Source organism: Microtus pennsylvanicus, chromosome 11 (assembly GCF_037038515.1).
Source record: "Microtus pennsylvanicus isolate mMicPen1 chromosome 11, mMicPen1.hap1, whole genome shotgun sequence".
Classification (NCBI taxonomy): Eukaryota; Metazoa; Chordata; class Mammalia; order Rodentia; family Cricetidae; genus Microtus; species Microtus pennsylvanicus.
In genome coordinates, this window is record NC_134589.1 from 42525281 (window position 1) to 42546579 (window position 21299).

A 21299-nucleotide genomic window follows, 5' to 3' on the forward strand; every position below is an offset into this window, starting at 1 on the left:
CTTTGTCTGCTCCCCTTAATAAAAATAACTAAGCTCAGCAAAAGAGTCAACCAAAGAAATTCCTTCTCTGGTTTTTTTTTTTGAGACAGAGTCTTATATCCCAGACTAGCCTTGATTTTATGTAGCTGAGGGTGGCCTTGAATGGCTGAGTCTCCCGACTCCTATCTCCCAAGTGCTGGAATTACAGGCATGCTTCTTCAAAGCAAGTTTATTCAGTGCTGGGGATCAAAGTTAGGGCTTCGAGTGTACTAAGCAAGCATGCTCAACTGAGCCATATTGCCAGCACTAGAAACATCTGTTTTAGGAGTTGATCTCAGTCACCCCACCGGGAGAGATAACAGGGCATGCTAGGGGGTCATTCATTAAATAATGCCCCCCTTTACCCAGCCATTCATGCAAATGGTCAGGCGTATGCCAGGCTAAATGCTGAGACTCCAGCACAACACAGTGCTAAGGACCCTGGCATCAGACAGCTGGACTCAAGCTCTGCCTCAGCACTGACTAGGGGGCTTTTAGCCTCTTGGAGCTTCAGTATCCCCATCATTAGAATAGAGCCAACAGCATCAAACTCATGGATTATTGCAAACATAGCGTCATTCATTGGCTAGCTAGTCATTCCACAAATACCTATACCTAAGCACCTACTATGTGTCCTGCCACTGGTAGACAGTGGGGATATACTAACGAAAAGCAAGATTCTATTCTCAAAGAAGCTACAGCTCAGCATCTAGACTGTAGACCACAACGAGGTAAACCAATACACCATTAGAAAATGAGAAACAAAGTGTGATGTTAAGTTGAAGGTGGGCAGTCAGGAAAAGCTTCTCAGAGTCCATGGTGATATCATAGGAAACACCTTCTGATGAGAAGATTTGAGCCTCGCAGAATTCTGAGGAAAGGGCATATCAGGCAGAGAAGCACTGCAGAGGTCCTGAGGTAGGAGCGAGTTCAGTGTATTCAAAGGACAGGACAGTCAGTCCAGCGCCATCCGGTTAGTAAATCTCCATATATGGAGGTATTCTGCAGAGGTTCAGTCAGTTATGTTCTTAAAGTCCTTGAGGCCCTACACTTCCTTTATCTGGGAGAGGGGTCCTTTTCCTAAGAAAGTTGGGAGGCCATTGAGATGGCTCAGTAGTAAAGACCACCAGCCATCAAACCTGACGAGCTGAGTTCAATTCCCGGGACCGTATGGTAGGAGAGAATCAGTACTTGACCTCTGACCACACACACACCACATATATCAGACACACAAACACACACACACAAATAAACACACACCACATGTACTGTACACATAGTACACATACCACACATACAACACGCACTATGAATATAACCACATATACATATCACACAACAAACATGCAAGCATGCCACACCATACATGCACGTGCACTAAATAAATGTAAGAAAAATTTTAAGCCGGGTGGTGGCGCATGCCTTTAATCCCAGCACTCGGGAGGCAGAGGCAGGCAGATCTCTGTGAGTTCAAGGCCAGCCTGGTCTACAAGAGCTAGTTCCAGGACAGGAACCAAAAGCTACAGAAAAACCCTGTCTTGAAAAATAAAAAAAAAAAAAAGAAAAATTTTAAAAAGTGTTGGAAGTATTGGTGGTGCATGCCTTTAATCCCAGCACTTAGGAGGCAAAGGCAAGAGGATTTCTGAGTTCAAGGCCAACCTGGTCAAGAGAGAGAGTTCCAGGACAGGCAGGGCTACATAGAGAAACCCTGTCATGAAAAACCAAAAACAAAAGTGTTGGGAGAAGTTCAAAGGGCCTGGCTGCGCAGACAGAGGTCCAAGGGCTTTCCCGAAGGCACTGCCTCCCAGGTTCTCAGGTCCCTGTCTGCTAGGCTGCTGCTTCCCTCAGTCCCCATCCATGGCTCCCCATAAAGCTGAGGCTGGAGAGGAAAGAACGCGGCTGCTGCAGAGGACAAGCCAGCCTTGTAACTCTGAGGACTGCCTAAGGCTGGGTTTTGGAGGAAGACAAGCATCCCCTCCCGCAAGAGGAATACATGCATAACCTGTACCCTTGGTGGTGGCTTACTTGGGATGCTCCATGGGCACCTCCAACACAAGTTCAGGAGGGATTTCAAAGACCTCTGGATCTTGGCCATTAGCCTGCAGGACCAGAGGCAGCACATCAAAGCGGCCGTAGCGCGGCTTCCAGCCCAGGTCAATGCACAGCTGCAGGAGAGAGAGGCGCATTGAGTCTGCAGCCATGGCACTGCATCTGTTCTGGGTTCCTGCCCAGAGGGATGTGTCAGAGACTGGACAGATACCTGGGTGAACTCCAAGCTGGCAGGGTCCCCTCTGATGGTGCCATCGGGCATCTGGTAGCCGGCGTACCTGATGAGCTGTGAATTCCAGACCCGGAAGTCATGCTTCCCATCGCTCCGCTGGGGGAACACAGTGATGGCCGACCTTCCCCAGGACAGAGATGTTGCAGTTTATGAACTCTCCCTGGCTGGAGTAAGCAGGGGCTCCCAGCTAGTTCCCCCTCCACTTTTTCTACTCTGCAGTCCCTATACCCCAATCAGAATGAAACCACTCCCTGGCAATGAGCTGTCCTCCTCCAGTTCCTCCTTATCCTTCGGGACCAACAATGAGACCAGCACTCTATGGAGCTTTGTGTCCCTTCCTCATGTTGGCTTTCATTGCCAATGCTGCTCTTCTCACAGTTGATGGCTGTTTGGCAGTCAGAGTATGCAGTTGACTGCAGCTGCATTCTGGGGTCTCAGTCACCTCTGCATCTCACCCTGCAACCTCTTTTCCCTGGCCTGATTCTAATCCTGTGCATCCCCATCAGGTGTGCACCAAATATTTGCTGGTCACCAAAATGAGCGAATGACAGATTCAGTGCGCTCTTCAGTCCCATCAGTGGTGTGTGTGTGTACATGTGTGCGCACACGCATGTGTGTGTGTGTGCCTGTATGCAGGGGATGACAAGGAGCATACAATGCCAAACAGTGACACTCATATCTAAGAGAAATGTCAAAGCAAAGGTGTAGCCAGAAGATCAGTGTTGTCTTTCCAAACAGGGCAGACTTATCTTTTATTGTATTTGCTTGCTTTTGTTTTTGAGACAAGGTCTCACTATGTAACCCTAGCTGCCTTGGAACTTGTTACATAGACTAGACCAGCCTTGAACTCACAGAGATTCCCCCTGCCTCTGCTTCCTGTGTAGACTCTTTTTAAAACAAGACAAGGTCTGGCTATGTGGCCCAGACTGGTCTGGAACTCGTCTGTCCTCCTGCTCCAGTCTACCCACTACTGAGATTATAGATATGTGCCACCACGCCCAGCTAAGAAATTCTATTCTTTTTTGTTTTTGAGGCTAGCCTTGAACATACTATGTAGCTAAGGATCACTTTGAACTCTTGATCATCCTGCATCTACTTTTCCAAGTGCTTGGATAACAGGCACGTGTGAGCATAGCCTGCTAGAAGTGGCTTCTTAAAGACGTCACTGCCTCATGGTTCTAAATTAGAAGGAAAAGAAATAGCTGGGCCTGAGACAGAGGCCAATGGGGAAGAAGTCCCTGTTACTATTCCAGAGCTAAGCCTTACTCTTTTGTCTCCCCTTAGTTTCTCCAGGAACCAGAGGCCCCTCCCCTAAGTCCTCTAGCCTATTCTGCCTGAGACTGGTAGGGTGGAACCAGCACAGCTGGGAAACGGGCCTCACCTGATGTTGCCATTGTTGGTGGCATAGAGCACGTGTCTGCAGATGTGCTGGAACATGTCCTGGGCAGAGCTGCAGTCCCGGGCATCGAAGACCTGCATACAACCCAAGACGGCACTGTGGAAGACTGTGAGGACAGAGGCTTGGGGCTGACAGGAAGTCCCCAGGGAAAGAGGGCAGCCCGCACACCACTGCCCAGCGAACGCACATGGTCCACTCTCCCTCTGCATCTTCAGAGCCCGTCACTAAGCTGCCCTACTCACCGCTGCTCTTGAGACGGGGAACATAGAATCCCACTCAGAAGGCCCCAGTAAAACTCTTGGGGAAGAGTGTCTGGCTTTAAAACACCAAAAAGCAGGGTCCCCACAGCCCTAGTTTGGATCTTTGCCATGGGAGTGTGTGTGCCATCGTTGAGTCTCCTGGATTTTCTCAATCCAAGTGCCCTCGATAGGACCCAACAAAAAATGACCCTCCAAGGAGACGATGGCCTAGGAGGTTAGGATAAATAAAATGTTCTCTAGGAGCCAAGAGTGTAAACACTGGAGGCAAACACTCGCAGCACCGAGGCCTCGGGAATAAGACATCTAAGGTTGCTGTTTGTTTCATGGTGGCATGTGGTCTTCCACGTTTAATATGAGAGAGGGTCTTCTAGAGACCTCGGTGCTAAAATAAGCTTCCAGGCTACTAGAGGGGGGATACCCCATCTCTGGTTTTGACTGAAGTCTAAGGAGCCCCGGCCACTTGCTCTGTCTCAGGACCTGCCCATCCTGCTTCCTTCAGCTCTGCTGGTAAGGCTCACCTGCAGGTTGGCCCACTGGATCCTGCCGATGCAGCGAGGGGCGTTCCTCCAGGCCAGCTTGGTGGCAAAGATGAGCTCATCCCGGGTCAGCTGGTAGGTTCCTGTTGTTTCTATGTCCTTTGTTACGGCCTCCACCCGGGCCAGATGTTCCTCTATTTTTGCCCTGGGGAACAGGAAGCCATCAGGAAGATCAACAATAGCAGGACCTTACATGGGGATTAATTCAATCCCCAGAAATCAGTAGCTGAATTTGGACACCAAAAGAGAAAACTGTCTCCCTTGGGATGCTGTCCCCTGTAGGGCTGGCTTTGTGACCCACTCTTACTAGGAGCCAGTTTCTAGTTCTCTGCCATCTCCACCTTGAAGCTCTTAGTCCTGGTGGAACAAAATCACACTTTTACTTCTACGCTGGACCCTGCAAGTTGTCATCATTGTCATCGCTGTTGCTGTCGTCGTCATCATCACTGTCATCTTGAGACAAGGTCTTGTTATGTAGCCCAGGCCAGCCTAGAACTTCTGGCCCTCCTCTTCTCCACCTCCCAAATACCTGAGATTGCAGATGCATGCCACCACAAGTAAGTTAGTAGCTACTGTCGTGTTTACTTTGCAATCAAAGGTCTTTACCAGGCCCGAGAACACAAGCCTGGAAACAGAAATGAGGACGCAGACCCAGGTGGTCTCGCTGCCAATGCCAGGCTCCTCGCAGTAGACAGAACCTGTTTTACCTTCCACCCAAGGGAAAACTGCAGCCTGGAGGGTGCCTCAGAAAGCAAGACAGGCCCAGACAAGACCTGAGGTCAGGACTCAGCCTGAAGGACCCTACAGCCCACCCAAAGGAGCCACACACAGTGATTTAAGCATACTTCAAAAGTATTCCAAGGGAGAAGGACTTGGTCACAAAGATGGTGAAACACACGCACACCACAGTAACCTTGTGATTTCCAACCAGCACCGCCACAGGCTTTCGAAATGGCGACAAAAAATTATTTAAAGAATGAACTTGTGATTAAAGGCAGCGGAGACTTGGACTGGAGCAGCCTTTGGGGCAGGCGGAGGGTCTTAGCAACTCCTTTTTGATTACAGAAAGACTCGGGACTCAGTGATGCTTGTCCCCAGAGATCCCTGTAACGGGGATTTCTGGGTGAGGTGTCCTTCATCATCAGAGGAAGATTCTAGAAATACTCCCCACACTGTACCCAAGCATGAGAACAGCAGTCCCCATGGTAAGGAGATGCCATGTAAAAGGGGAAAGACAAACTCTTGGTGTCGTTTACCCAGGAATGGCCCTGATTCCTTTGGAAGAGCTGTTTTGGCCTCTTCGGTCGTAATCTAAGGAGTGAACTGGTCCTGGGCAAAGCTGTCCTCGTCATGTAATGAGCAGCGGAGCAGCTATGGTGGCCAGATGGGGAGTTGGCTTTGTCTTAATCGGTTGTTTACCGGACCCTCAAGAGGGAGACCATTGCTTTCTGGATTCCCTGGCTCAGAACCGCCCATGAGACCACAGTCGGATTTTATCCCTCTACACCCACCTGTAACTTTGAGAATATTTTCTGTCGGGAAGGGAGGATGTGGTTCTCACACAGTTATAAATGATCTCAAAGCACATTGTTAAGTCAGTAACAGGTTGGGTGGAAGTTTGACTTGCAAAAGCAAGCTGAAAAACCCACTCCCACACACAGTAACACCAAAGCCTCCAGCATCCACGAGAATCACAACACGGGAAACACATGAGGACGATGACTTTTAAAAGAATATTTTAAATTTCATTTTTTGTGGGTTTTTTTTAGTGAATTTTTGTTTTGTTCGTTTGGGTCAGGGTCTCACTCTTAAAATTAATTTTCATGTTTTCTCCCAATTCCCTGAGATATTTTTCCATTGTTTTGTTTTAAGATAGAGTCTCACTTAGTAGCCTTGGCTTCAAGTTTGCTATGTAGACCAGGGTGACTTCAAACTCACAGAGATCCTCCTGCCTCTGCCTTCTGAGTGCTGGGATTAAAGCACATGCCACCAGACCCAGTGAAGTTTATTTTTAGCATTTTCTTTTATGACTTTTCTTCCTCTGTTCTTTTTTGTGTGGGGGACCAGGGACTGAACCTCACCAAACTAGGCTTGTTCTCCCCCTGACCGACATCCTCAGGCCCTGCCCCAGCACTTCTATTTTGAGACAGGTTGCTGTCCAGGCTGTCACCTGGCAGTCCTTGAGTTCTCCTGCAAGGACCTTGGTCTCCAGGGTAACCAGAATTACAGGCCCACCTCACAAATGGTGTGTTTTCTCAGGGTTATATTTCAGAGTTACTGGGAACACTGTGGCATCTCTTGGTCCTGGAAAGGGCTGGATGGCCACTCTCAGAAAGACAGGAGACATTTTGCATGTACAGCTATCTGAGTCCTTCTGCTGGACACCTTCAGCGGCCAGTGTCCCTGCATCTGGGGGACAGGCTGTTGTTGATCACTACTGGAGGCCACGATATGGACTTATGACTGTGGAAAATGAGAAGTAAAGGCATTTGCCCAGGCACTGGGCACAGCTCTGTAGCCTCCCAGGGTTTCCTAAGATCCAAAAACCTGTGTTTGGAATATCAGCTGGGTATTCCAGCTCCAAAAAGAGCCTGGATCCTGATGGGTCACAGGGCTCCATGCTAGGGTGCTAAGGCTAACTGCCAGGGTCCCTGCACCAGTATCCCAGGCTCCCGGTGTGTGTTTTCAAGCAAGTCCTACCCTCTCCTGAGACTGCTGCCCTTGGCCCCGGGGAGCCAGGCGTCAATGTTCTGCAAGCTCCCAGACGGGTAGGAAGCACTGCTCTTGAAGATGGGGGCCTCTTGGCAAGCACCCTCCTCGCTCTGGCATTCAGTGGACAGGTGGAGCCGATGTCACCAAGAGCAGTCCTTTCTGCCCTGTGTCCCAGATGTCCTTCTGTGTCTCATGTCCCAGGTTGGAACTGCTGTGTGAGGCTGAACCACAAAATGACATGGCCACACTGTAGCCACGCAGTAGCCACACTGTACAGCAGACATTCATTGACTTGCTCTGTCGTTCTCACAACCTCTTTGGGTGTTTTGGTTAGAAAGTTTAGGGAGGCTAAATTACTTAGTTACATATTATAATGGGACAATAACAATGTTCTATATTCAGCCTGGAGGTGGTGATGCACACCTTTAATCCCAGCACTCGGGAGGCAGAGGCAGGCAGATCTCTGTGAGTTCAAGGCCAGCTTGTTCTTTAAGAGCTAGTTCCAGGACAGGCTCCAAAACTACAGAGAAACCCTGTCTTGAAAATACAAAAAAAAAAAAAAAGGTTCTATATTCTATGTTAGCACATGGACCTGTCATCTCGGCACTCAGAAGGACAATCATGGGCAGAGGCCGGCCTCCACTATTTCATGAGATGCTATGTCAAGAACACACAGCGAGGGACCAGAAAGATGTCTCAGTGGGTAAAGACACTTGTCACTATGTATGAGGATCTTAGTTCAGTCCCAGGAACCCACATTGTGGAAGGAGATGCCCGACTCCCACAGGCTCCCCTCTGACTTTCATACTCTTGGAGCCCAGGTACCCCGTCCTCCAACAAATAAATAAATACTTAAAAGTTAAATACATATATACAACGATAACTAGGGCTTCAGCTGCAGTCATCACAGCCAGCACAGCTTAGTTCTTTATAGCCTCGAATTCATTTACTCTTCATACAAACTCATACAAGGTGGGTACATTTTAATAGATATTTTCAGACAAGAAACCAAGGCCCGGAGAGAGGAAGAAACTTGCCCAGGCTTGAACTGGTGTAGGTGGCTGATAGGCCCCCAGCTCTTAACCCTGTCACACAGCCTCTCCTTGATCACAGTTGTATGCATTCACAGAAAGAAAACTTGGCAACTGGCAATGAACAAACCTTTCTATTCCATGCTGGACCATGCTTGGTGCTTAACACTTGTTTGTTAGTGGAGTGGCTGACTAAGAATGAAGGAGTCTGGGCACTGTACTCCCTGAAGCCTCCTGGAGTAAAGATGAAAACACTCCAGGAGGGAGGCACCCCACCAAGCCATGTATCCTGGACTCTAGCTGGATTAGATGATGCCAGGGGTGTCTCCGGGAATCTTGCTCACATCTCTAGGAAAAGAAGCCTGACCACATAGTCTCTAAGCTTCCTTTTTCTTGAGGACAAAAGGATCCATTCCAAGTCGCTGTTTCATTGCCCCTAGGCTAGGACACTGTTCTAAACGTGCACAGACCTCAGGGCTGTCTCATAAGCCGTTAAGATCCATATTGTAGACACAGGGAAGTTGAGGCCCCGTGAATTTCCCCAGGTCTCAGTGGTCTGTGGTGGAGCCGGAACCCCAGGCAGTTACACTCTCCCCTACACTGTCAGTTCCTGAACTCCTCCAGGGTCTGCTCGGGGCCTAGAACCTGGGAAGTCTGGAGATTGCAGAGTTCAGGAGTCAGTGTGGGACAGTTGAAGACAGGCTAGCCCCAGGGAGGAGGGGGAAATGGCACCCTGACAGAAGCCAGACTTACTCTGTGAAGGAGCCATAATACTGGTTGATGAACTCAATGGCTTGAGGCAGAAGCTCCTCCAGAGAGGTGGGCTTGTCTCTGGGTCCTCTGGTCAAACTCTTGGGATTCATGATGGACCCCAAGCAAGACTTGGACCCACAGGTGAAATCCTAGGAAGAGAGACAGGGGTAAGTAGGCCTCCTTTTTCTCCCTCCACCCCTGAGCCAGTATCCTGGCCTTCCTCTGGCTGCTACGCTCACAGTGACTCTATGCGGGCACCCTCTCGTTGGGGTCTACCCAGAGCCTAACTCCCCTCTCCTTTCCTGAGATCCAGTGGGTACAAGCTGGTTTCTCTCTGTCCCTTTCCTCCAGTTAGCCAAAGACCCAGCACCAGCCTCAGAGAAAACTCCATAGCTTACTCCTAGGGGACTTCTTGTCTTCTTTTCTTTCTAAGAGACCCAGCTGGCTCCTGGGGGAACATAGGTACAGTGTCAGCCTAGAGAAAATGGATGAGTGGCTGAACATTCTAAAGTCAGGGAGGCATGGAAAGAAGCACCAGAAAGATGGACACCCAGATGTTAACTATGGTGTTGCTCTGTTTTGCTTTGTTTTGGGGGTTTGGGTACTTTTGGTTTTTTGTTTGTTTGTTTTGCTTTTATTTTTTGAGACAGGATTTCTCGGTGTAACTTTGGAGCCTGTCTTGGAATTTGATCTGTAGACCAGGCTGACCTTGAACTCACAGAGAGCTGACTGCCTCTGCCTCCTGAGTGCTGGGATTAAAGGTGTGCGCCCACCCAGCTGGGTACTGTTTTTGAGACAAGATCTTACAAATGGCCCAGGAGGGCCTCAAACTCACTACATAGCAGGTCACCTTGAACTCCTAACCCCTTGCCTCTATCTCCCAACTGCTGGGACTACAAACCCAGTTTCTGAGGGTTTGGGAAATCATCCTGCCTTTTTAGGCTTTCTGGTTCTTTCCCACTTTATAACCACAGCATGAATCCTTTTTTTTTCTTTCTCTCTCTTTGGTTTTGTCCTGGGTTTTGTTTCTGTTGTTTTGAGACAAGGTCTCACTGTGTAGCTCTGGCTGTCCCAGAACACACTAAGTAGACTTGACTGCCCTCAAACTCAGACATCTGCTTGCCTCTTCCAAGTGCTGGAATTAAAAGCGTGTGCCACCACACTCAGCTTCTTTTTTTTGGGGGGGGGGGTTTCGAGACAGGGTTTCTCTGTGGTTTTGGAGCCTGTCCTGGAACTAGCTCTTGTAGATCAGGCTGGTCTCAAACTCACAGAGTTCTGGGATTAAAGGCATGTGCCACCACTGACTGGCCACACTCAGCTTCTCAGTGTGAATTCTAGAGTCAGAGTAAGGAATGTGAAGACAGGAGGGAATCTTAAAAGATAATTAGTCCCCATTCATTGGCTGCTTGAACCACTGTTGCCTCCCTATCAAATAGCATTGCACCCTTCCAGTCACAGGGAGCTCACTGCTTCCCGTCAGTTCAGTCAGCTTTGGACAAGCCTAACAGAAAACTCTAGGACACTCTTGAACGCTAAGAAAACATTGGTTCCCGTAGCCTTTTGTCTGACCTCCTAGGTTATCTGCTTCCTAATCGGGTGGTGAACAGGAAACTGGCCTTATTGACTTCCAACTGTAATTTATGAAAACAGAGCTCCCAGCATCTTTTGTCTGAGAAGATGGGTGCCTATTAAGTGCAGGGGATATGTGATAGACCCCTAGAGGGCCCTTATGGTACCCTAGCTAGGACAAAGCTGGCCCTCCTCAGCCCCAGACTTCTCACCGAGGCAGCCTTGTGGTGAAGGGTGTCTCGCAGAATCTCTCCACTGCCCCAGTTTTTGATCTTCACGTACTGTGGGCAGGTCGATGGAGGCACACGCAGGTTCTCCAGGGATTCCGGACCATTCTAAGATGGGTAAACATCCAGTGTTTTCCAAATACCTGAACCCCCAATGACCCATACAAGTATCCCCTGCACCTCTATCCTCTGCTTGGGTGAGGAAGGGAGCTTTGTGTGGGCACACAAAGCAGGGCGCACACACACAGGGCCAGTCCTCAATCCTCCACCCTTCCCAGAAGTTGGCCCAGTGCCAGATGAGCACTGCAGGTGGCTGGGCCAGAGCCAGGCTTCTGTCCTTCCCAAGGCCCAGCCAGTGCTGGCTCATAAGGGGAATTCAAGTTAGATGGGAAGGCCACTGCTGCAGCTGGGCCTGCCAAGGACAGAGCTGGGAGCTGCGAAGTTAACAGATACCCACTGTTTCACTTCCCCTGGGACACCTTTCCCAGTCTGCATCCCTCTGCCACCTCCTTACAGTCCTAGGATGGAAAGGGCTTCAGAAAGATGTGATCCATGGCTGGAAGCCAGGGACTGAGTCTAGAGGCTCAGCAGCTAAGTCTGAGATCATTCTAGAATGTCCCACCTATAATTCCAGAAATGGTCTTAAACTGCCGACACCCATATTGTCAATCACCCAGGAAGTTATCTGGGTGCTAGTGCACCCTGGGGACCTCCTCTCCTGATTGTCAGGACCGTTCTATTGTTCATAGCCTCCTTGGCTCCCTGTGTACCCCAGATCTGGGTTGCTCCACTCCCTAGAACTTGGTTTCCTGTACCCTCCTGCCCAGCTTCCAAAGGGCTGTGTAGCCTGAATCTCCTCAGGAGAAGGATAAAGGACCTTCCCATACTCTGTGATCAAACCACTGACCTGTGCTGTCCCAGTGAGGGGCTGCGAAGAGGCATTTTGGTGCTTGGCAGGTCTGTGACCCTTAGGGTCATCCTGTGTTGTCGGACTGTGAAAAGAAAGTTATCGTGAAAAGAGATAGAATCTGGGAGGGGGTCTTGGGAGGCCTCTGTGAATCCCTGTCTGGTAGGCGGAGCACTGGGGGCTAAAGGTGGGAATGGCCTGTCCCTGGCTTCCCATCAAGGAGGGCGAGGGAGCCAGTCTCAGAATCCTGTCACTGCCTTCCCTCTTCATCTCTACTTTGACCACCCAAAGATAAAACAGTCTGGGGGATGAGCCAGATTGCTCAGACAGGACCACACAGAAGCTCTGGGGAAATGCCCGCTCAGAAAGCCAAGTGCAAATGCTCCAGCAATCCAGTCCTTCCAAGCTTTAGTGTAAGCTGGGCATGGTCGTGCATGCCTGGGATCCCAGCATCTGGCTGATGGTGGCAGAAGGACCAGTCTCAATTACACTGAAAGTTCAATGCCTCTCTGGGCTACATGAGAACTTTCTACAAAGCACATAAACAACCCCCAAACACTAACTTATTTACTCTGTATATCACACTGACTTCCAACTCATGGCACTCCATCTGCCCGAGCCTCCTGAGTACTGAGAAGCCAGATAGAAGTCAGAGTGCCTGGTACTCCAAGTATTTATCTTGTAAAAAGTGAGAGGAATAAAGCCAGGTGAGGGTGGCACATACGTGTGATCCCAATACCTAGAAAGTAGACACAGGAGGATCAGGAGTTCAAGGTTATCCTTAGCTACATAGGGAATTCAAAGCTAGCCTGTGCTATATAATGCCTATTAAAAAATACGATTAAAAATTTAAAAAAATAACTTGTGGGAAAAAATATAAAGAAAAAAAGAGTCAGACACAGTGATGCACGCCTTTGATCCCAGCACTGGGGAGGCAGAGGCAGGTGGATCTCTGAGTTTGAGGACAGCCTGGTCTACAGAGTGAGTTCCAGGACAGTCAAGGCTATACAGAGAAATTCTGTCTGGAAAAACAAAAATAAATAAAGGAAAGAAGGAAAGAAGGGAGGGAGGGAGGGAGGGAGGGACAGGGGACTGAGGGAGGGAGGGAGGGAGGGAGGGATAGAGGGAGAGAGGGAGAGAGGGAGGAATAGTGGAGAAGCCATGTCTGCTGGTGAAGAAATTGCAGTCACATTTCTAGCAGAGTTGAAGATAAAGCTCTGGCACCAGAAAAGAACAAAACAAAATGAAAAAAAAAACAGATGACTATTGACACGGTCAATGCCTCAACTATCCACACCCCACAGTTTTTAACTACAGTGCACTGCTATAGTGGTTCTGTGATGTGGGATTTCCCTCTGTATGCTGTGAATGCCATTGGTTAATAAAGAAGCTGTTTTGGGCCTATGATACGGTAGAGCAGAGCTAGGCGGGGAAAACTAAACTGAATGCTGGGAGAAAGAAGGGTGGAGTCAAGGGAGAAGCCATATAGCCCCACCAGAGACAAATGCCAGAACTTTTCCCGGTAAGCCACAGCCTTGTAGTAATACACAGATTAATGGAGATGGGTTAATTTAAGACATGAGTTAGCTAGAAATACGCTTAAGCTATTGGCCAAACAGTATTGCAAATAATATGGTTTCTGTGTGATTATTTCAGGGCTGAGCAGCCGAGACCAAACAAGCGACCTCTTACTACAGTTCTGTGTTACTAGTAGTCACTGTTGGATATCTCCTCCTTTGTCCAATTTATAAATTAAATTTCATCATTGTAAGAATGGGCAGGACAATAAGAGTACACATTCAGGGTTCATTACTGTTGTGGCCTCAGATGTCCCTTGTGGTCCTAGAGTGTGTCCCCTCAGATGGAAAGGACAGCTGCAGCCATCATAAAGCAACTTATATCTGAACCAAGTTATACACCGACCCTGAAAGGGTCCTGTGTATGAACTATAAAAAAGACTCTTGGCTTGGTGATACTTTGATATAGACCCATTTGTATGCGTCCTCATAAAATAAAGATTTAGTTTTGCATGGTAGCACATATTTGTGACCCTAGAACCAAAGAAACAGAGGCAGAGGGATTTCCTATGAGTTCCAAGCCAGGCTAGGCTACATAGCAAGACCCTGTCTCACAAACAAACAAACAAACAAACAAGCAAGCAAGCAAAAGAGTCAGGGTCTGACGAGATGGCTTAACGTTTACAAAAGCATTTGTTTGTCTTGCAGAGGACCTAAGGTTTGATTTCCAGCACCCACAAGGTGGCTCGCAGCCATCTATAACTTTACTTCTATAACTTTACTTCCAGGAGATCTGAAACCCTCTTCTGACTTACAAGAACACCAGGCATGCATGTGGTACACAAACATACCTGTAGGCAAAACATCCATACATATAAAATAAATCTAAAATAAAATGAAACAAAAAGCCCAAACTCCTGTTTTCGTTACCTCCCTGCTTAGTCATTTAGTAAAAACTGACCTTCCGGTCCCTCATCCCCAAGTGAGGTCCAGGTCTACCTTCGACAGGAATCTTGTTGGGTCAGTTCAGTGAGAATCTTCTTTATCTTTGGCAATAGCTCACCTTTGCCCTGCTGTGTTAGTGTGGAACCTTCTCTCTCCCTCCACTGCAAGACTGCAGTGGTCCCTGTACCCACCTGAGGGACTGTCCTCAGTAACACCTCCTTGTGGTGTGTCAGTAAGTGTCACTCAAGTGGGGTGTCTGACTGATGTCTGGAAGAACCCCAGCAGCCACGGGGAGGCGGGAGAATTGTTTAGCCTGGGTTATTTAGTGAGAGGCTAGCTCAAAAAACAAAACAAACACAAAACCACAACCAAATAACCCCTCCTTCACACACACACACACACACACACACACACACACACACACCTCGCGAAACTAAACAAAATCATGAAACATTTCTTTCTTGGTTGCTTGAGACAGGATTTCCTATACCTCTGGCTGCCCTTGAACTCACTATTCAGCTGAACTCTTGCTTCTGCCTCCTGAGTGCTGGGGTTACAGGCAGGTTCTGCCACACCCAGCTGAGCAATTTTTTTCTTTGACATGCTTCTCTGGTCTGGACTGGTATGCTTCACCAGAAAGAGGAAAGGAAGCCAAGATTTGCATTCTCACCACCCTCCTTTGACCCATGCTTCGCATCCAGCTGGGTGTCAGTCTTTGGAGACTAGAATTAGATCAGAAACATCCCCTGGGCTACAGTAGTGCCACTGTCTACTTAAGTGCTTCAGAAGGTTTTAAACGCTGTCTGTAATCCACTGTTGAGATGAGCCACAGTTAGCCTGGCCCCAGGGTCCACGGCTGCATGCCTAGGTTGTGTCTAATGCCTCAGACTGGATATCTGCTGACCCTCTGGTGACAGTCTGAGTGCGCATGTGCGATGCATGCGTGCGTGTGAATGAATGTGGGCTCCAGCAGGCCTGGAAGCTCCTGCGGGAAAGACCAGGAAAGGTTCACAACAATTAGCATAATATGATAAACCATGGCCATATTTGCATTTCGCTCTTTCCTTTTAACTTTATGCATCTTTGAAGGCACACACACACACACACACACACACACACACACACGAGATTTTAAAGTTCTTCAAGTGCATTTATAATTAGGATTAAGGAGAAAAAGAGCAAGAGTGAATAAACAGAACTTTGCTCCAGTTCCTATGTCCTGCCACCAGTTAGCAGATTTATTCTGGCCATCTGCTAAAGGAGACCAAGGACCAGGTGTCGGATGAGCAATTTAAGGCTCAGGATTCTTGGTTCCAAATTACTGGGCTGTATATGGCGAGCCTGCAGACACTCCCAGTACCCACAGCCTGGTTGAGACCTGCCTGGCCCATTATAGGAATGAAGAATCATTAAAGACTTGCAGGCAAAAGTAATCATGAAGATTCGCTCAGGCCCATAGAAGCATCTGCAGTCATGACGTGGCAGAAGCAGAACTCGGTTGCTGAGGAGAGAGTGCTAAATCCACAGCCTCACCTGTCTTGTGAGAGGGAGAATGTCTTATTGTAAAAGACGATCATCTTTGCCCGCTTCACAGTATTTGTCTAGAGCACAGTAAGGAGAAGGAGTGCAACAAGGTGGGGGGGGGGGGGTGTGTGAGTGTGTGCGCGCGCGTGCGTGTGATGTGCGTGTGTGTCAGTGGAAGAGCACTTGTTTAAATGCAGGTCAGTTCCCACTATGGGAGTTGGGGAAAGACAAAATGCATTAAATAGTGGCACACGCCTGTAATGCCAGTATTTGGGAAGCCGAGGCAGGAGGATTTCCAGGTTTGATGTGAACCTATTGACTTAGCCAGAACCCGTCTCAAAGCGACGCAGACATCCCTTGGTGCAGAAGCACTCACAGGGTGGCAGGCATGGGCTCTCAGCCCGACCTCTCTCGCGTCCCAGAGGGGTCACCCGGGCTCCCAACGCCCTCGCTGCTCCCCAGGTCCCGCGCTGTACCTGGCTGGGCCCACCCGGCGGGCGACCTTCGGGCCGAAGATCCTGCGCAGGAAGCGGCAGAGCCGTGGCCGGGTGGCGTCGCACGCGCTGCTCAGCCCGTCGCGCATGGTTGGGCCACCGCCACTCGCTCGCTCGCGCTGTCCCTTTATCCCGGCGGAACCCCGCAGCCCCCGCCCACCTCTCGCGGCTTGGCCTCTAGTGTCCCAGGACAACAAGCAGGGCGGCGCGAATTGCCTCGGTTTGTGTATTCCCTTAGCGGTGACAATAAGGATCGCGACTCAGACTCTCCGCTGCACCAGCATCTTCCTTGTCTATTATTTTCTCTCCCCCCCTAACGAAATTTACTCAAGAAGGCAATTCTTTTTTACCTTCGCTTTATGGAGGTAGAAGATGAGGGATTAGAGAAATGAGGGTCCTGCTCAAGGCCACACAACAGCCCCAGGGCCATTTCTGCCTCTGCTTCACCAAAACTCTCCCAGGAAACGTTTTGTCCGTTCTCCCTGTCCTTTATGATTCCAGAAAGGAAAAGAAAGAACACTTAAGGTTGAGGGTGACTTCTGTGGAAAAAGTGGGGGCCATCAGACCCAAAGCATCCCGAGGGTCCTCTCAAGACCTCTGGACCCCACTCTGTAGAAGGCATAGGACCAAGGTATTTCGTTCTGTCGCTAGGTTGTAATTTGGGAGCTGGGCAGCCAGTAAGACCCAGGTGGAGTAGGGCTGCAGCCCTCAGGGACCTTCCTGGCCAAGATTTAGGCAAACGAAACCCAAGTCCAAATTCCTTTTCGAGGAGAGTTCGTTTTAGCATCCTGTAACGCAGTCACTAAGCTTAACTTTGCTCTGAATTCCCAGTGGTTCACCCAGATGATCCGACATTTCCCCTTTGTCTCTAAAGCACACGCATGCACACGCATGGTCACACCCTGCACATGTCTAAATCACTTGTTTACACAAAGTTGAAAGCCACCAGGAACAGGCTCTCAGTTTGCATGGATTTGAAAAGTATGTTTTAAAATAAAAATAACTGGCTCCTGCTGCTTTCAGACCAAAACTCCCTTTGTAGGCAGCTTCCTCTTCCAGGAACATCCTCTGGTCACCTTTCCTGGGCAGTCCCATTTCAGCTGGTCTCCCTCCTCCAGAAAGCCATCTGCCATGGCCCCTCCTGGCCCGACAGCCAGGTCATACCTTCAGAGGGCTCAGCAGGTTCTCCTGTTTGTTACCCCTCCCTTCCCCGACCCCTCCAGCACACATAAAGCTCTCTAACATCTTGCTTTTCCAGGACTTTCCAAACTAGAGAGGAAGCCTTTGCCTCCCCTTTCCTCCCTGACTGTGGCAATTGGGTTTGTTTTTCTCTTTCTGGGTGTAGAACGTAGTGGGTCCTCAGGGAAAGAGCACAGAGGACTTGCCTCAAATCTCAGCTCCTTCACTTTCTAGAAACTGTCCTTGTTAGACAAGATAAAAACAGTTCACGCCTGGTTATTGACATAGTACCATGTACACTATAATTATCTGTGGCTGTTATACAATTAATAAACGTCTCTGTTGATCCACTGATTAAACAGGAAGGCTTTGTCGCCATGTTAACCGGCAGCGTGGTTCCAGGTGAGCAAGCTTCAAGTGTAATTATTAACGGGATAAAACTCATCCAGGACCCAGAGCACGGCAACCAGGATAGTGATCATAACCCAACCATAACCATAATCCCTGCTTTGCCATTTGCCAACTACGAGATCTTAAGATGGCTTAAGCATTCTGGACTTGCCTGTTCTCTTCCCTAAAGGGGAGGATAGCAGCCTTCCCCTTCGGGATTGTCAGAGGGGATGCCCTCTGTCTGGGCAGGGTCAAGCCTCAGTGTGGGAGCTACCAAAGACTTCGGAGCAGGGGCATGACTTGTTTGAAGTAGAGTTGGAGGGAAAGGGGTGTGTGGGCAGATGGATTCTGAGAGGACAAAGGGCAGGGGTCGCAGGGAACCAGGTAATGAGAAAGAAGAGATGAAGTCTGCACTTTCAAACGGAAGTGCTGTCAGGTGGCCTTGAGGCCAGTGATGCTGTGCATGGGCCCCTGAGCCCCAGGATTCCTGACCGCCTTGGTACTGTCGCCTCCAATTTTCTCTGCCTTCTGTGCCTGGGGCGTCTGCCTCCTTTAAGCCTACCACGACTACTGTCTTCCTATGTAAGACTTTAAGACAATCCTGAAGCCATTTTTGACAATTCTGAATCCTCTCAACCTCTGTGCCATAGTGTTTCCCCTCCTCCCCTGGAAACCAAGGACCTAACAGCTACACTCGCACGTACTCAGTTCCTGAACAGTTACCCATATACGTATGTTTTGATTCAGTCCCCTGGGAAATGGGGTCAAAATGACCTCTTACCTCATCTGATCTGGCAACAGCTCTCCAGTCAATTATTGGTAATAGCCCTTTCAAATAAGCCAATCAGAATAGTCAAAGAACAACCCCCCTTGCTTCTGTGGCCCCTTTAAAAGTAGACTGTACCCGCTATTCGAGGTCCCTCGGCTTCCCGAATGCTGGGGGACCCTGTCATGACAGAATTAATAAAATCCTCATGCTTTTGCATCGGCTGTGGTGTATGAGATGGTCTCTGGGGGTGACTCCTTCTCGGTGTTTGGACGCTAGAGTCCAACACCTACAAGTGAGGAAAAGGAGGTTTGGGGGCTAAGGGACTTGACAAAAGACACACGGTTATGAAGTAGCAAAGCTATTCCTTTCTGCTTAAGTTCCCTTTCGAAATCTGGTAGCACAGGGACAGGGAAATTTAGGGCTGCCCTGCATACTGCCTCCAGGGGGCGCTGCCCACTGTAGTCCTGCAAATACCTGAGCCTGTTGCAGACTGAGGCTTGGACATGATTCTGTGTCATGACATTTGCAGAGAAAGCCATCTTTCAGCTTGATCAAGTCCCAGGTTGTGGACCCCTAGCATTCTCTAAAATTCTCCTGACCTGTCCATCTAAACTAGTTCAGTTCTAAAATGCATCCTTAGCAGTCATGCAACCCAGTCTTTCCTACCAGAGCCTCGTTTGCAGAATGAGACCACAGCAAAGGACCCCATGGAGGTCAAGTTCAAAGTGTGTAGGTACAGTACTGTGTAGCCCTGGTGATAAAACAGCTTCAGTAAATGGTGACAAACCCTTCTATTTATCTCTAGCACGCAGAGATGCTTCAACAAGCCTTGCGTATACCTTATTTCACCCCCAGCACGCTATCGGGTAGGTCACACTGCAGACCTGCCTGAGACTCAAATAGGTGGACTTTCCCAAAGTCACAAGGTCACTGAGGACCGCACAGGGCCGTTTTGACACCCTTCTGTTGTCTAATAGTCAAAATATCTAACAACTGTTGGCACGCATGTCCTGGCCAATCAGGACATCACCAGGGGTGACTACTAGGCTCTCCAGCCTCCATTTTCACAAATTCTTCCCTCCTTCTTCCTCCAGAGAGTCCAAACTCCCTTGGGCACAGCACCAGCCCTAGGCCTTCCTTCTACACACCCTAGCTGCACAGATGCCAGCAGAGAATTATGAGCAGTGCCCTGGAGATCAGGCTCTCTGAGGCTGGGAGTAGAGGGAGGCAGCAGGGTCAAGGAAACCCCAAGCAGGTTGGGGCAGTGATTGCTTACCTGGGAACGGCCCTTGGGGTTTTCCCCACATTGTTGTTAATGTCCTTTTCCTCCTTCAAGTCACCTTGGTGGGATTTGGCTCTGAACAGAAATTTCCAGGGGCAGGCCATGTCTGTGACTTTGCACCCTTGTTTCAACTCCGAGATGATTTCTGTGGGACTGAGGAAGGGGAGGGAGGCTGTGAGGTGGGGTTGAAAAAAGCGCCTAATGAACACGGTGCCAGTGTCCCAGAGAATGGAGACCAAGTCCAGCTAAGGCTTGCCTTGGGCCACCCTCCCCATGCTTGCACTCTGGGGTCGGTGGTTGAAACCCTGTGGGACAGACTCCTGTTTTGCAAAGACATAGAACAAGTCAGAGGAATAACACTGGATGCCACATAGCCACCTACCAAAGGAAGTGTCCACAATCCTCCTTAGAAAACCCAGTGGCTCAGAGCAGAACTATCCTTAGCCTCAAGCAAGGTGGACAGGAGCTGGGGATCACTGAAGTGAGGTGTTCACACTCGCCTGACCCTTCTTGCTTCCTGTTGATGAGAAGAGCCAACAGTCATCAATAGTAACCTTCCCGCTTGACCTGCACTTCGGGCTGGCGCTCCGGTCCTCGCCACCTTTCCTTTGGTTTAGGAATCATTATTCATCTTAAGCCAAGGAACTATACCAGCATTCCCCTTTGTTATTCCAGGAGAAATCAATGATTTGTGAAAAAAGAGCATTAAATTCTCAGTACTTGAGGTTATCTCCTTTAAGAAGAAGATAAGAGGCCAGGTGGTGTTGGTGCAAGCCTTTAATCCCAGCACTTGGGAGGGAGAGGCAGGCGTATCTTTGTGAGTTCGAGACCAGCCTGGTCTACAAGAGCTAGTTTCAGGACAGGCTCCAAAACTACAGGGAAACCCTGTCTCAAAAAAAGCAAAAGGAAAAGAAAAAGATAAGAAATGGAGAGAGACGCAGCCTGGCAGCCTGGGGGTGTCTGGGCTTCCCAGGGGCCAGTGCCTTCCCTGGGGAAAGACAGCCTCAGATGGGAGTGGGAACAAAGCCCCGCTAGGAACCTCAGAGCCCTGATGACCTAGATGTCAACCTGCATCTTTCTAGGCACTTGATCTAAATCAAGCTAGTTCACTGAAATTCATTTCTGCACTCCTGAAATGGGATTAATAATCCCCACTTTTTCAGATTTGGGGGTGGGAAAGGTGTACATTTTATAAAGATTAGCCAGGATATGCTATATATAAAAAAAATTCCCAGCAGATGCCCCCCATTCTGAACTTTCCAGAAAGCTTTTCTTTGTAGTCTAGCCACCACAGTAAAGATCTACAGAGAAGGAATCTGACTAAGGTGCCCTATTGAACAGTCACAGCCTCCCATGGTTGCTCCCCCTAGACCTTCCATCCGCTTCAGCCCATCCACAAAAAGAGAAGGGGGAAAAAAAGTCTGATCTTCTGTGCTTTCCCAAACAAGAAGCCACTCTAAAGAGCGGCTGTCCCCAATACAAGACTCACCTTGCAGTTGCCTATGC

At 49.1% G+C, this 21299-nt stretch overlaps 1 protein-coding gene across 2 annotated transcripts in view; it reads right to left on the reverse strand.

Moving 5' to 3' along the window:
* Nucleotides 1–19897, reverse strand: part of Nos2 (nitric oxide synthase 2) — a 37713-nt gene extending 17816 nt beyond the window's left edge. Inside the window, exons 1-8 of one of the 2 annotated variants that reach the window (XM_075942310.1) lie at nucleotides 19788–19897; nucleotides 11694–11778; nucleotides 10772–10894; nucleotides 8991–9139; nucleotides 4477–4639; nucleotides 3681–3772; nucleotides 2279–2420; nucleotides 2044–2183 (exon numbers count right to left, since the gene is read on the reverse strand). In XM_075942310.1, the coding sequence (XP_075798425.1) occupies nucleotides 2044–2183; nucleotides 2279–2420; nucleotides 3681–3772; nucleotides 4477–4639; nucleotides 8991–9139; nucleotides 10772–10894; nucleotides 11694–11778; nucleotides 19788–19897 (1004 nt within the window). Of the gene's footprint in view, nucleotides 1–2043; nucleotides 2184–2278; nucleotides 2421–3680; nucleotides 3773–4476; nucleotides 4640–8990; nucleotides 9140–10771; nucleotides 10895–11693; nucleotides 11779–16155; nucleotides 16263–19787 lie in introns of those variants that run through there. The other variant, XM_075942311.1, reaches the window with a different exon arrangement.
* Nucleotides 19898–21299: the final 1402 nt, after the last annotated feature.